The sequence below is a fragment of the Mus pahari genome, chromosome 1, assembly GCF_900095145.1.
Source record: "Mus pahari chromosome 1, PAHARI_EIJ_v1.1, whole genome shotgun sequence".
Lineage (NCBI taxonomy): Eukaryota > Metazoa > Chordata > Mammalia > Rodentia > Muridae > Mus > Mus pahari.
The window spans coordinates 43968284-43985128 of record NC_034590.1 but is presented as its reverse complement, the minus strand read 5'-3'; the positions used below and the strand labels follow the sequence as shown (position 1 = coordinate 43985128).

Sequence of the window (16845 nt, the reverse complement as noted above, 5' to 3'; positions counted from 1 at the left end):
ATATATATATATAGAGAGAGAGAGAGAGAGAGAGAGAGAGAGAGAGAGAGAGAGAGATTGTTAAAGTACACCCTCATGATTCTCAGAATTTCCTTGGTTTCTGTTGTGATGTTCTTCTTTTATCTGTAATTTTATTAATTTAGACATTTTCTCTCTGTCTTTTAGTTAATTTGGCTAAGGATTTATCAGTCTTATTGATTTTTTTTTTCAAGGAACCAACTCTTTGTTCCATTGATTCTTTGTTGTTTTTCTATTTTATTGATTTTAGACTTGAGTTTGATTACTTCTTGCTGTCCAATAATGTGTTTTATTTCTTCATGTTCTGGCTTTTAAGTGTGTTCCTAAATTACTAGCATGATAATCTCTCTAATTGTTTGATGTACACATTTAGAACTATGAACTTGCCTCTTAGAACCACCTTCATTGGGTCCATAGGCTTAGATATGTTTTGTTTTAATTTCCATTTGATTCTAATATGTTTATACTTTCTGTTCTTATTTCTGTCTTGATATTTTTCATTCAATAGTGAGTTACTCAGTTTCTATGAGTTTGTAAGCGTTCTGCTGTTTTTGTTGTTGGACATCAAACTGTAATCCATGGTGGACCGACAGCGACTGCTTTCAATTTTCTTATATCTGTTAAGACTTGCTTTGGGTTAATTTTAGAGAAAGTTAAGTGAGATGCTGAGAAGAATATATATATATATATATATATATATATATATATGTTTTTTTTCGAGACAGGTTTTCTCTGTATAGCCCTGGCTGTCCTGGAACTCACTTTGTAGGCCTTGAACTCAGAAATAAAAAGGTATATTCTTTTGTGTTTAGATGGAATGTTCTCTAAATATTTGTGATGTCCATTTGACTTATGATGTTATTTAACTCTATTATTTCTCTGACAGTTTTATTCTGAATGACCTGTCTGTTGGTATTGAAGTCACTCACTATCGCTGTGTGTGGGTTAATATGTGGTTTTTTGTTGTAGTTTTTCATTTATAGAAGCAGGTGTCCTTATGATTAGTACATAAATGCTTAGAATTGCAATATCCCCTTGGGAGATTTTTCTATAATGTGTATTTAGTGTCCTTCCTCATGTTTTCTAGTTCATTTGGCCTGAAACCTATTTTGCCCCATATTAAAATGCCTACACCTGATTGGTTCTTGAGTCCACTTGCTTGGAATATCATTTTTTTTTCCTTCCTTTTACTATGGTATTATGTCTATCCTTGATGTTAAGTTATGCTTACTGAATGCAACAGAAGAATGGCTCCTATTTTCAAATCTAATCTGCTGGTCGGCATTTTCATTTAATTTGAGGAATTGAGAACATTAATATTGAGAGTTATCCACAAGCAGTGTTAATTGATTCCTTTTATTTTGTTGTTATGGTGTGAGTTTCCTCCTTTTTTTATTTACTGGTCTTTATTAATCCCTTTTGCTTCCTTGGGTGTGGTTAACCTCTGCAGGTTGAAGTTTTTCTTGCAGGACTTCTGTAGAGCTGGGTTGTAGATAGATACTCCCTAAATTTGGCCTTAGTGCTCTGAACTAGAATCTGTAGTTTCTTAAGAGTTTATAGAACATCTGCCCAGGCCCTTCTGGCTTATAGTTTCCACTTGAAAAATCAGGTATTATGGCACCACCTTTCGATGTTACTTGCTCTTTTCCTCTTGCACCTTTTAATATATTTTTTTTTTATGTTTGGTGTTTTGATTATTATGTGTCATGGAGACTTTTTTTTCTGGCCACATCTATCTGATCTTCTGTATTCATCTTGTAAATTGATAGGCATCTCCTTCTTAAGTTTAGGGATATTCTATTTTATGACTTTGTGGAAAATGTTCTCGGTGCACTTGACCTGGATTCTCATATTTTCTCTCTCTTGCTTCTCTTCAGCTCTCGCTCCGAAGAGAGAGCTCTCTCTCTGTCTCCCTCTCCTTCCCTCCCCCCTTGCAAACTTTAACTTTCTTCCACTGAGGTTTCCATTTCTTCTGTGTTGTCTTCCATGGCTGATGCTCTCTCTTCCATGTTTTGCACTCTGTTGGTGAGGCTAACTTTAGTTAGGCTTCCTAAAGTTTTCGCTTCCAGTTTTATCTTGCTTTGGTTTTTTTTGTTTTTTTGTTTGTTTGTTTGTTTTGGTTTTTTGGTTTTTTTTTTTTTTTTGATGATTCTGTTTCTACTTTCATGTCCTCCAATGTTTTCATTATTTCATCTCACAGTTTGTGTTTTCACAGACTTCCTTAATGGATTTATTTATAACCTCTTTAAGGTCCATGAACATTCATACTTGAAATTTTGAAGTGTCTATCCTGTGCTTCAGGTATATTGCATTTCTAAGGGCCTACTCTAGTAGGGTTGCTGTGTTCTGGTGGAAAAATATCATCTTGGCTGTTAGTGTTGGTGTTTTTTAAGCTTCTGGGGATGGGTGATTAAGGTGATTTTAGGTGTTGATATTTGGTCTTGTCTTTGTGGCATGAGTGTTCTGTTCCTTGGTTTCTGTTGGCCTTTCTCGTTCTTAGAGGCCATGGGTTGTATGGTAGAGGGTGCTTCTGAAGGCTGGTGGGTAGAAGAGAGGAATAGAGGTAGGCTGTGAGAAATGGCTGAGTGGAACTTCAGGAAAGAGCTAAGGCGATCCTGTCCACAGCAAGATGCTGGGTCCCCAGGGAGCTAGAGGTATGCTGGGAAAAGGGAATCCTGCAAGTAGATTGAAATAAAGGAAAACATAATCCATCCGGTAAAGACAGGGATAAAAGGGTTAGGGGGACCCTGGTTCTGAACTAAGAATTGGAGTCTCCAGTGAAGGGAGCAGGGGTGCCTATAATCAGATTGTTAGCAGGCTGGGAGTGTGAATGGAGAGATTATGATGGAGGAGAGAAAGAATAGAGTGAATCACTTACCCAAATGCCTGCCAGGTGTGGCCACTGGGAGTCCAAGGCAGAAAGTGTTTCTAGGTATCTGGTGTTGACAAAATAGAATCAAGAAGGGCTAGAAAAGCTGAGATGATTCCAGGAAAGCAGGCAAGCTGGTTCCATACAACAATTAGGTTGAATCCCCAGGAATGGGTGGAAGGAGAAAGAGTGTAGAGAATATAATGGAAGAAGGGAAGGAAAGTAAAAACCATCTGAGTCCAAGCCTGGTGTGGCTATTGGGCATTCCAAATAGCGAGAATTTCTAGATATTGTCCTCTGACACAAAGGGATGTAAAGAGGAGGAAAAGCTGGATCCACCTTGGAACTGGGTGAAGACCATTGGAAGTAGAGGTAGGCTAGAAGGGGAAGCTCCTATGATAACTTTGCTGAAGGGCTAGAATAAGATTCAAGCTGTGTCTCATGGTCAAACCCTTGTAAGAATAAGTAAGTATAATATTTAAAAGTTTTTGTTGGTTTCTCTTACTAGATTGGTGAAATTCTTCTTGTGCATAATTTGTAAGGATAGATAAAAATTACATTTTTTCAAATGCTTTGTTTTATTTATTAAAATAATATCTTTCTTCTTTTGTTCTATCAAAATGGTAATTTACATTGTGTTTTGTATATTAAACTATATTTTTCTTGTTCTTTTTTTTTTTGTACCTATCCCACTTAGTCTTGATGTTAGTGTCTTTTTCATATGATTTCCCATATATCTCTTGATATTATATGCTAAGGGTGGGAGATTTTGTATATACATCAGGTTGGCCATTTGATTGTGATTTTTTTTTTTTTGGTAAGAATTTTGTCAGGATTTGTTATCACAGGAATAACAACTTCATACAACAACGTCTGCAGGTTTCCTTGTACTCTAATAATTCTTCTTTCAATGTTTAGAAAAAATTCAAGCGACACCATTTGTACTTCAGATTTTCTCAGTGGAGATTTCTTTATTTAATCATCAAGCGAATTTATTTTTCAGTTCTGTTAATCTTTATTTTGCTATAAATTTTTCCTTTATTTAAGCTATTGATTTTTCCCATAGAGTTTTTTCTTATCTCTGCCATTTATGTTTATAATGATTAATACATTAACACTTAGTGCAATTATTGTATTTTGGATTTCAATGAGTATTTCATAGTGCCATTATTGTATTTTGAATTTAAATGAGTATTTTATTTTCCCCATTTTTGTGTGGTTTCTCTTTTATTTTACGTTTCTTTTCTTTAAATTTACATTTAAATAACATGCTAGAAATCAATTTGTATTTGTGAGGATGCTTTTCCCCTTAACCCTTGATAGTCAGCTTTGAATCAATATCCATCACCTCCCAACATGATACATATAAACACTGTTTCTTGTCTCTTGATTTGCATATCCTCCTTTTAAATTAAATTTTCATGTTTTCTATCTAATACATTATAAACTCCATGAGATATTGTTAAGTGCCTTTGAAGAGACATATGTATCTTAAAATGCTGCTTTACTTTAGAATGTAAGCACATATTACCAGTGCCACCACTGTAACTGCAATAATTCGTGGGTCAAAAAACAGAAAATACACAAAGGACCCAAAGAATACTCAGTTCTGAAAGAAAAATATCATTATTAGAGTTTATTTGTTATATACGTACATAATTGATATACTCATTATATGTAATTTATATATCCAATTATATAAAATTATCCAATATATAATGTATATATAACTTGCATCAATAGATAGATAGATAGATAGATAGATAGATAAATGATAGATGGATATCCAAAGAAAACTCTGTATTGGAAAATGAAATAAATGCATATGGAAGGAAGAATGGTTCTTTGATCTATATGAAGTCGTGCCTTATACACAGAGATGTGCAAACACACACCTATAGTCACATGTTTTAAAATTCTGTTTTGAGGAATAATTTTCTTACAACTATTTTCTGCTGAAGTGGCTTATGAAATTTCATGAGCATGTTTGAGATGGAAGTGACCATGTAGAAATAAAAAAAAAAGTCCATTGATATATAAATTTAGTTGCTAAAAGTGGCTATAGGGGAATTTTTAAATTGACTACTTGTTTCTAACTATAAAACGTCAAGATAGTAAAGATCATATACATGCAACTATCACTGAAAAGAAAAATAGACTCATCATTTCAGGGTAAAAGAGGATCCCTGCAGTGAGACATGGAATGCTGAAGGTACAGGCCCTGAGGTTACAACCGTAATCTCAATCAAAGTTTGCATAGTTAAAATTATGTAACACATTCACTGAGGACAGCCATTTGAATGGGGAGCTATAATGGGTAAAATTAATGTTCTCATTTTAGGCATAAAGGGAATATAAGATTTTTTTTATTGAATAAAATGTTGTCATATCTCACAGGTTTTTAATTTATATTACTTGGATAATATCTGTGTATTTTCTAATGAGGACCCAAAGGGTCCTCATTTGAGAACAACTTTCCATTTTTAAGAGAAAATTGCTTTGGGGATACGTGGAATATACCACAGGGAAGAGCTACCCAAAGTGTCTTATTTTTGAAAAAGATAGTCACAGAAGAATGACAAGAGAAAATCTCAACTTTTGGGGGGGGGGGTGGTCTATGTATTTTTGTCATCTTAAAACATATGAGCATATAGACTGTAACAGATGTCTTAAAGTGTTGAAGAATGCTTATGTGATGTCACAATGACACTAATTCCATAATTTGAAAATAACAGAAAAATCAAACTATATTTCATTGGAATCAATTTGAAACTGTTTTTGTTGTTCTTAGTGAATTCAGTATAACAATATATATTAAGAGACTGTTGGACCTCAGTAAAAGGGTTTTCCCAAGAAATAAAAGATTGTTTCAATCTTTTGTTTATGTAAATATATCCTATTAATGTATTAAAATGAGAATAAAATCTTTCTTAAGAAAATGGCAAAACAAATGAAAACAAATAAACGAAAATGGTTGACCAGCCACCATCCATTACTGATTTAATAAATAATACTCATTAAAAAATAACCCTTAGCTGGGTAGTGGTGGCGCACACCTTTAATCCCAGCAGTTGGGAAGCAGAGGCAGGCAGATTTCTGAGTTCAAGGCCAGCCTGGTCTACAGAGTGAGTTCCAGGACAGCCAGGGCTACACAGAGAAACCCTATCTTGAAAAACTAAAAACAAGACAAAACAAAACAAAACAAATAACCCTTATTAGAATGAATGGACATCTTACTGTTTAAAATGTTTCATTAAATTTAAAATAGCTACAAAAAAGTACCTTTAAAATATTTGATGGATATCAGCGGTAATAAGGTGAATATATGAATGTATTTTCTCATATTAAAACTGAATGTATTTCTATATATTCTTAATATAATATGATTTATATAGTGGAAACTAAAAGCCAATATCATGCTTAGTGATAGAAAATTAGAAAACCAGAACAATTTTTATTGAAGTTTGGAATTAGGCAATAATATCTCTCCCAATATCTCTTTGTACATTGCTTTGTAGGAGCACTTAAACAAGAAAACCCAAGTTACAAATACAAAGAAAATGATTTCTTATGCATAGTTCATGTGAACACATGTTAGAACCCCCCCAAAATAAATAAAATAATGTTTGAAACAACAACAAAAAATCAACAAGTTTGCTAATTTTAAAAATTAATACATCTGGGGGTGTGGTGGGAGTGGGTAGAAGGATAACAGGGATAGGTAGAAAACTACCCTCTCAGAGGCAAAGGGGTCGGGGATGGAATGAAGAACTCTTGGAGGGCAGACTGAGAAAAGGGGCAACATTTGTAATGTAAGTAAATAAAACAATTAGAAAATCATTTTAAAAAATAGAAAAAAATCATATATTCAAATTAGAGTTTTTCATGTAAATTATAACTATATATATGCACATATATATTTATATGGTATAATTGTTTAGTATGCACAGCAAACAAAAGTAAAAGCATAGAACTATATATAATAGCTATATGTCTTTAAATTTTAGTAAAGAAAAAGTCTTCAGCTCTTATTTTTGCATAGGAAGTTTTTATATTTATGATGAAATATTCTACCTTGAGTTTTTTTCCACACACTGGAAGCTAATACTTAACAAACCCTGTGGCTCATCTCATAGAATGCGTCAAAGTATGGTTCAAGTATTGCAACAGTTGCCCCCTAGAACCAGTCCTGGGTTCTCATAGTTTGTGTCCTTGAAGATGGTGCCCCTGTTGCTTGCCTGCGTGCCTTACACAGGGCTGTAGCTTAGAGCCTCGACTGCTCACTTACCTTTCCACAGTATGTCTGACAGCTGAGAGGGATTGGTCCATGTGCCTGCATATCTTGTATAACATCTATATTACCTGATTATTTTCTAAGAGCCCTACAATTTTACAACTTTCTCAGTATATGATTTTTTGGAAGCTTATGTGTATGTTAAATACCTGTAGTTTGAAATCTTGTCAGTCATTCTCCATAGTTCCAACTGTCTTTACTAATAGCAGGAATTGGCCATAACCAAGTTCTGTTTGTGCTTCTCATATACTCTTTAAGTATGGGTCCATGCACCACAGCATAGTCACCCTACCAGGGACTAGAAGCCACAGCCTTAAAGAAAACGAGTCTCATTCCGCCAGAAGCCATTGGTTCTCCTTAGCTAGGGACTGGTTCATCAGTGTGTCAATCTTTCCCCGTCCAGAAAGCACTAATTTGCTCCAGTTCTCTCTGACCTCTGGCTCCTTTATTCAGTCTTCCCACCTCTTCTGCAGTGGCCCCTGAGCTTTGGGGAAAGAGGTTGTGATACAGATGTCCTACTGTGTCTGAGGACTCCAATGACCGCTATTCTCTGAATTTTGACCAGTTATTAATTTCTGCATTAGCCAGTGTCACCTGAACAAAGAAACACCTCTGATGAGGTCTGAGAGCTATACTATGGCCAAGGTCTGAATGTAGAGGGAAGTCTGAGACTTGTCCATTTAGCCGAATAATAGTAATAGGCTTATCCCTGAAGCCTATGATCTCTCCAACAGTGGGTTCTTGCCTAGATTTATATTATTAAACAAGCATTTCCTCCTGTGTTGGGGATTTTTAAAATCCATTAAGAATGTAGTTGGTAACTCCTATAATAATTGTGCCACTATGGTATAAGCCTATCTTGTCAGCCCAGGCATTTTTTTTTTTTTTTTTTTTAAGCCCATAGGGTTAACACTTTGGGTCAAATGTTAATGACTCTTTCCCTCCAAAGCATCCTACATACCACTTTCCAGTAATTTGATACCCAGCCATCAGAGAGGATGCTTCCTTGTTAATACCAACTTTATTTTTCCACATCCTATAAACAAAGTGGTATTCTCAGCAGTAGGGTCTTACCATGAAGTTCTGGTTAGCAATCAAGAGCAGTTACAAGACTCCATACTGTGAGTGTCTCTGACATCCCTATCCAAAAGCTTAGAAATCCCTCATACCCAACACAGGACTTTATTTTTAAGCAACTTATGTCTTCTGGGAGAAACATTATCTCCAGTGTAAGGAAACTCCACTTTTCTCTACCATGTGTCTGTCTATCATCTATCTGTCTGTCTATCTATCTATCTATCTATCTATCTATCTATCTATCTATCTATCTATCTATCTGCCTGTGTGTCTGTGTGTCTATCTATCTATAATCTATTTGTCTATCAATCATTTATTTATCATCTATAGCTTTGCGAACAGTAGGTTTCATATTTCAGCCATCTTCAGTGTTAGTTATCCTTTCTCCCAAACTGGTTCTTTACCCTCTCCTCCCGTCCCTCACCCCATTTAAACCTCGCTCTCCATTATGCCATTTTCCTCCTCCTACCACTTGAGTTCTGCTATTCACTCTTCCCTAAGATATCCCAATCCCTTCAACACATGGTCTCGTTGCAGTTCCATGCTTTCTACAGTAGTTATTCTGTAGGAGGAACAGAAAGACCCCATGCCAGGGCAGTGGTCACTTCTGCATGAAGTTAGTAAACAACGAGGGGGGCTGTGTAGCCACAGAGGCAACTTCCACATGAAGATCAAACTGAAGCCTGCCTGAGAACCTAGCGATTGGTGATGCATACAATAATAGCCAATCTGGAAATGCCAATTGGAGGACACACCGGCTTAGGATCAAACCAATAGGATGCAAATGGAGGGTTTAAAAGGATGCTCCCCGAGACTTAATAAAGGAGCTTGCTGCTTCATTCTCAGCTGCTTCAAGAGTCTGAGCACCTTCTCACCCACTCCTACCACGGGGGATGCTTGGCAGGGTGGAGTACTCAGGCAATGGTACTCTAAGTTAAAAACATCAACCACATGAATGAGAACATGTAGCATTTGATTTTCTGGGTCTGGCTAGGTCGCTTAGTGCCTTTTCCATGTCCATTCATTTATCTATACATTTTATCTTTCTTTACAGCTGAAGGGAATTCCACTTTGTATAGGGAACATTTATTTTTAACTACTTTTCATCACTTAAGGGTTCATCATCTAGGTTATTTTCATGTCCCAGCTATTGTGAATAGATCAGCTCTGAACATGGGTAAACATGTGTCTCTGTAATTGGAAATGCAGTCATTGGGGTATTTGCCAGTAATGATATAGTTTGGTCATACATATTTCAAGTTGTTTTTTTTTTTTTTGGAACTGCACACCGTTGTTCATGGTGACTGTACTCATTTGTGCCTTCACCCTTTTTGAAGCTATCCATAAACTTAATCCTTTTATGTCAATGAATTAGCAATATAAAATTCCCACCCTCTGTTTTACCCAATGGTCACTGAGTCTTTATTTGTCTTCCTGGTAGGTGTTTTTGGTCACCGTCTGGAATTTTGAACTCTACATGATTCCTCTGGCATTGTTGCTACTCTTTCTATACAACTTCCTCAGACCCATGAAAGGGAAAGCCAGCAGCAGCCAGGACAGCCAGGTAAGCAAAGATCCTCAGAGTTCTACAACTATGAATGAGGCAAGAACTTCCATTTTCATTTTGTCAATGGTAGTACAATGAAGGTTTACAGCCATGGAGTGATAGTTCAAAGTCACAGGGAATAACTGCAGAAATCATGTCTCAAGATGATGGCATCTAGCTCTCCCAACTATAATGGTGTTCAACCCTCATTTCCCTGCGCACCACCTGCCTTTCTTCACTGCATTCCTATCTACCTATTGGCTTTTATGAGACATGAATGGTGCCAATGGTGGTTAAGCTAATCTCCTATACAGTCAGTGAGTGTCTTACAGACTGGCAGCTGAAGCTAGTGAGGTTTATCAGAAGTGGGGAAGCACCAGCCTGAGAGAAGTTACTTCATGACTGCTCGGAGGGTTGTTGGAATAGAGTAGAGTACTCTGGTCACTTTATAGTCACTTCTTTTAACAGTTATAAATTAGAAAATTACTTGAAACTGGTAGAGTCATAGTGAATAGGAAGTCTGATTTTCACATGATTAAGCAGAAAAGTAAGTCTTCCAGTTGAAAAAGTCCCAGATTCTCTCTACTGATTGTTCTTCCCTTGCTCCTGAACCCAAATGATGGCTTTGTTTTGTTGTTTTGTTTTGTTTTATGTTTTAGTCTCACTTTATATCCCCGATTGTCTTGGTGACAGCTGTTGCAGAGTCCAATCTTAAATGCCCAGAGATCCCCCTCTAACTCTGTCTCCAGAGCACTGGGAGTAAAGGCCTGTGGCCTCATAGCTGACCAATGCTCACCTTTAGACATAGCAGTTACATGGTGTAAAATTTTCCTGTTACCCAGAAAGGCAATCTAAACTGCTCTAACCAAACCCAGTAGCAACATGGCTGTAGTCCAGCCCCTGTTCTAAAGACATTCCTGTTAGTCAATATCAGAGTCTTTGGTTTCCTTCCCTTCTCTGTTCCTACAACCCCAAGGGGGGTAATGTAGCACTCTTAAAAAGCATTATATTTAGACAAATACATTTTCTACTGTAGACTGTTTCAGTAATGGCTGCAAAGGGAACAGAATGGTCCTTATAACTATAAGTATTTTCAGATTTAACATAGCAATTGGATTATCAGCCAGAGAAGAACAAAACTGTTAACAGAAAAGATGACTTGGCTATGAAGTTTTGAAGGTAGATGCTGTCAAAGGACACTTACACAATAGATTTATTTATACCTAGTGGTTTTAAGTAGATGATAGATATTGTTTATAACCTTGCCACAGGGTTTCTGAGCTTTTAAAGTGTGACTTTTTACAAGAGAATAATGAGTTTTAGCCCTAAAAGAAAACTTTAAAATGCCTGTTTCATTTGCATTGGGTAATCCCAGTTGACTGTCAAACTTAATTAACAAGTTATGGGATTTCTTTTCAGGATAGCACAGACATAGAGGAGGAAGAGAAAGAGGAAGAGAAGGTAAGTGGTGTATTGATGTCAGTCCCTTAATAGGAGCTAATGTTGGCCACACTGTGTTGTTCTAGGCTGTGTCTGTTTGGACTTTTTGGCCTTATATAAAATTATATAAACATTATGATTTAAAAAGGATCAACCTCTTGATTATATAAAATGATATGACTATAACATCTCCTTTTCTCTGATGTTTATAACTATCCTTCAGATCTCACTATGATTACTTTTAGTGACAGTGATGATGTGCATTCATTGTTCTGGTGGACACTGAGGAATTTAGTCTTTCCTAAACATGTTCAAAGGGACAGAGGGTAAAACAGGTGCAAATCCCTGAACTTTTCTAAGAGGCAGGACACGAACCAAGATGGTCCTTTCTCTGTCGCTGGGACGCAAAGTCAAGAGCAAATCAAGGGAAGTGGCTGCTCCTTTAGGTTCCCATCCGCTCCGCGGGGTGGTCACCCACGTCAGAGCCTGTCACTTCCCCAGCTGTTGCTGGCAGCGTTCTCTGCTATATGTCTGGGTACATCTGTCCTGTTCCTTCTCCTGGGACAATCTCTCAAATCTGCTGCTTCTGTTGTCATTACACTTCCAGGCAAGCCTTCTGGAACAAAGTGGGAAAAAAAAAAAAAAGTGAAGTACCAAATGAGAGGCTTTGAGCTTAATGGACTTCCAGTCCCTTAAAACCTGGGTGTGTGGGGCCCGTGGTGGTGGCAGGGAGGAGACTTGTGAGAGAGGAAAGGGCAGAAAGGAGGACCTGCAGAGCAAGTGTGCCATAGGAATGCCTGCCTGCGGAACAGACATCAGTACAGAGATTGGTTCTGTGACTCCAGAGCCTTGCAGTTAATTGAGGGGACCAGATGGTTTTGCCCATTTGAAGCAAATGAGTGTGTTACAGAGTGAATCTTATCTGTCATCTAAAGGCAATCATTATTAAAGACACAATAGAATAAAGCACAGTGTGTTTTTAAAACTTGTCTCTCTCCAGAATATAAGTGATAGCTAATAAAAGCTTGGGTTTTTTTTTTTTAAATAATTATTGATTAACTGAATCAAATGGTTTCTGAATGATCAAACCATTAAATGTTAGGCAAAGATCAAGCTCAGCGCACAGAGGGATGTTTTACTAGATTCTTACAAGTGGTTATTTTAAACCTGTTTGAGTCCACTTCCCTCTTGTACTTCTGACAGCCAGCTGTAAGGTGGGGTTCCTGTAACCTATCCCAGGGATTTAATAAATTTCTAGAATTGCTCACAAAACTCAGGAGAATACTTGCTTCCTCGTATTGGCTTATGATAAATGATTCAACTTGGGAACAATCAAATAGAAGAGATGCAGAAGGACACGTGTGGGACAGGGTGGGGAGCTTTCACACTCCCTCTAGGCCCAGGAAATCCTTACATTTGTCTGCACAGAAGCCTCATGACAATGGTTGATGCTTCTACTAATGTGTCTATGCATGTTTCTCTAGCAATACAAGATCGATTAGGTAAATCAGTGTCCCTTGGTGATAGTGGATTCTGTCTCTATGGTTGGAGGGTCAGGAACTTGGGAGGGGGTCCCGCAGATTTCAGTCCTATCATCAGATGCTTGGTCCAGGGTGTGATGTTCCCCCCAGCCAGGGGCTTTTCAGAAGACCCTACCCTCACTTAATCTTGGGTGTGAAGGAAAGGACCTTGTTCTGCAGCAACAGGTTCTCCTCCCACCCCTCTAGATCCAGACCTGTTTCAGGAACTAAAGATGATACCCGAATACAACAGAACACACTCCCGCCTCTTATCACTTAGCAAAGCTCAAGAGCTTTAAGAGTTCTGGCCAACAGCCAGGACCCAAGGCAAAATATGTATTTCTTATTATATCACAATATCACACTAGGCAAAAATTAAAGTTTTTAAAAAACAGAGCTTAAAAGTGAGGCAGATTTTGTTTTATCTAAATTTGTTAAATGTGCCACCCGTGAAACAGGACCACATTTACCCCCCCCAGGACAGTTGTGATAGAATATCTTTAGCATATCACATTTTTAAAAGCTTCCAACTGGAGGGAATAGATCAATTCATGGTGGCTCAGAAGTGCAATCCCAGGGCTTGTGAGGCTGAGGCAGGAGGATTGCTGTGAGTTTGAGAACAGGCTGAGGTACCGATTGAGATACTATATCAAACAATCATACAGAAAACCCCAAAACACTTGATGTAAAAGTAGTTTGTGAACTCTCACTGGACAGATGTAAAAAATGGCTTCTTACCTGTAATAGGGCACCAAGATGGGAGCAGAACAAACTCACCATGGTTACACCAGTGACCCCTGTGAGCTTATGGGAATTATTATAGAATGGGTGAGGAGATACTTATAAGAGCCTAGGTTATCCCAAATCAGCTGCACGACTGAAAACTTTTTCCCACACATAAATGACAACTTCCCCAAAGCTTAATAGGTGAACAACTCACTACACTGACCCCATGGCTAACCTTCCACAGCCGATTTACTACTTTACTATCCCCAGAGTATCTAGAGGCTGTGTTAAACTAGACCAGAATCACACATAGCTGACTCAGAGGCATGGGAAGGAATGGCTTGAATCTCAAGAGAGGATCTGTGATGACTCTGTAGTACCTACTTGTGTCAGGGAATGCCAGTAGTTAACAGGCCTGATCTTCAAGATTTTTTTTTTTTGCAAGCAGCCACAGCTACACTGATAAAGATAACGGCTCTCATGTGTTCTCCAACTGGCTATCAGGCAACAAAGTCCAATCTAGAATCTATCCCAGAGCATCATCTCTTCAAGAGCTGCCTGGGGTTCTAGAGAAGGAGCCTTGTGTGCTGCATTTCAACTAGTTCTGGGCGAGGATCGCTGCAGGAAGCATCTAAAAAGGCCATCCACAGAAACAGACCAGGACGTAGTGTGGCGCTCCAGACAAAAGTGTCATCAACAGGTCCTGTGTGGAGAGGGTTGGCGGTGTTGCTGTCCTCACTCACTTCAGGGTTTATTCAGTTCTGAGATGTTTCTATGAAGGCATGTCAGCATATTCTTTTCCGAGTTTGGTTGTAACCATTGCATTTTGTTTCCTTGGTTTTATATTTTTAAATAACTTTCTAAAGAAAAAAAAAATCCCAAATGAGAAAAAGAAAGCTATCTTTGTTCTTTCTGATAAACACACCTTGCTGTTGCTAGGGAGCCTGGCATACTTTTAGTCTCCGCCCATATCATGCCACTCTTGTTTCTTGTCTTAGGGTTTCTATGGCTACCATCAAACACCATGATAAAGAGAAACTTGGGGAGGAAAGGGTTTGATTTATTTCAGCTTACCCTTTCACAACATGGTACATCACTGAGAAGTATCCCGGCATGAACTCAAGTAGAGCAGGAACATGGAGGCAGGGGCTAATAAAGAGGCCATGGAAGGATGGTGCTTACTGGTTTGTTCCGCAGGGCTTCTTCATCCTGCTTTCTTACAACACCTAGGACTACTAGCCCAGAATCACACTTGGTGAAATGGGCCCTCCCACATCCATTATCAATCAAGAAAACGTTCCATAATCATGACCACAGGCCAGTCTGTTCAGAACATTTTCTTAACTGAAGTTCTGTTTTCCTAAATGAGTCTTGCTTGTGTCAAGCTGTCATAAAACTAGCCAGGACTCTTCTCTTGGGAATTTGCTAAACTAAAACTAGATTTGTTAAACTTCAAGTTCAGCACTAAGACTTCTTGAGGACACGTCCCACGTGTGATTCAATGCATCATTTTCTCTCTGTGGACAGGTCCCCAGCACCATAATGTGTTTGTCTGAGACCTGGCCAGGCAATGACAGGGGCACTCCCTACCACAGGGGATTGTTGAATGATCCTCTTCACGGAGTCCCATGGCTTCTGTTGTGTGTTAGACATGACAGCACATGCTTCTGGGATCTGTAAAACATCCGATACAGGAGGGGCCATTTACAAATGATAAATATAGAGTTGTTCCCTACAAAGGCAGAAGGGAGGGAAGCTACTCCATGCTACCCATCTATCCTGAGAGTGACACACCTTCTTCTCCAGTTCCCCTGCCCAGCAAATGCCATCACAGTTGATGAAGGATAAAGGGCTGCTTGGCCCAGCTTCTCTGGGGAAGAGTGTACTCCCATCTTCTGCCTTTCTCTGACTCATAGACCAGGGCATGCACGGTCTGGGATCTGTCATACTTTTATTGTCTGGGATAGAGATGGTTGCAAAATGATATCGCTGTTGCCGCTGGCTTCTTCTCATTCTTAACAGCACACTGCAGTTATCTATGTTAGAAACCAGATTGGATGTCACAATTCTGCCTTCTTTTCTTTTGTGATACACATACATCTTGCAGGTAACTATATTTTTTGGCTTTTAAGAAACAAAGCACACAAACTAAACTTTGAAGAAAGAAAAATTCTTCTTTCTTATGCCAGATGGTCCCCGGAAGAGATTGCTTGTTGCAGCTATAGTTTTCCAGGGACCCCAGAACAAACAGATAATGGCTGAGTTCAGCCAACAACAATCAGTTGGCATTTTCTCTTTTTTATTAAATTTCCTATGAGGAATCCTGCATGTGGACCTTATTTGTACGGATGGACTACAATGAAAATTGCATTAATTTTCTACACAGTAAAGGTCAGTAATTGAAGCATGAACCAAGAAACGATTGTGTAAAATGCTGTAACCCATATTTATGAAAGGTCATATAAGACAATAATATCTTGTTTTCATTGTTGAAAGTATAAATACTTTTCCAGAGAGTTTCTTTCTTGTTCCAGCCCAGTGGTTACTTACATAGAATATTACAGCACTTGCTATTAGCATCAGAAAAATGAAAGCATAACAGAAGGTAATAAAATTAAAAACAAAAAAAAAAACATTTTGCTTCTTGCTATCAGAAAAAAATAGCCTGCTCTGATATTCACAGTATAGGTTAGTTTTTGTATAACTAGATGTGAGGAGACATTAGTGGCTTCTTCTTTCAGGGTCATTGATGATGGCATGGGTAACTGTCAGTGTTAATGAGAAAAGAAATTCATCCATTTATATCAGTTATGAATAAAATCTAATAATGGATATGTTTCCTTAAACAAGAAATGTCTAAGTATTCATTGAGGGACATTCTGTAATAAGTAAAGATGAATTGGCATGGCATGTACTGTTCCTGATTAGAAAACTTGGCATTCTGAGATTGAAGAGACGGTCCAGTGATTAAGAGCACTGACTGCTCTGGCGGGGGGCCTGGATTCTGTTTCCTGCATCCAGGTCAGGTGGCACACAACCATGTATAAGTCTGATTCCAGGGGGAATCTGTTACCCTCTTGTGGTCTGTGTATGCAACTGAACATAGCTGGTACACATACATACACTCACACACAAACACATTAAAAAATAACTCTTTCAGTACTTAGCATGACATCACTGTTGGCATTTAAACAGATTTTTTTCCATCCTGATTTGCATGCATGTCAAGCACTTGGGACTTTCTTTTAGAGTAAACCTGCAATGTCCTTTTGATGTGGGGCCCAGGACTACCATGGTTAATTTCTAGAGAGGTGGAATTGTTTGTTCCCTTAAACTAAAGAATATTATTGACCAT

General features: G+C 38.1%; 1 protein-coding gene across 2 annotated transcripts in view; it reads left to right on the top strand.

Moving 5' to 3' along the window:
- Positions 1-16845, top strand: part of Mctp2 (multiple C2 and transmembrane domain containing 2) — a 221499-nt gene that overhangs the window by 168513 nt on the left and 36141 nt on the right. For both annotated transcript variants that reach the window (XM_021210215.2, XM_029532890.1), the window contains 2 exons: positions 9700-9822; positions 11224-11265. In XM_021210215.2, coding sequence (XP_021065874.1) covers positions 9700-9822; positions 11224-11265 — 165 coding nt within the window. The remainder of the gene's footprint in view (positions 1-9699; positions 9823-11223; positions 11266-16845) is intronic.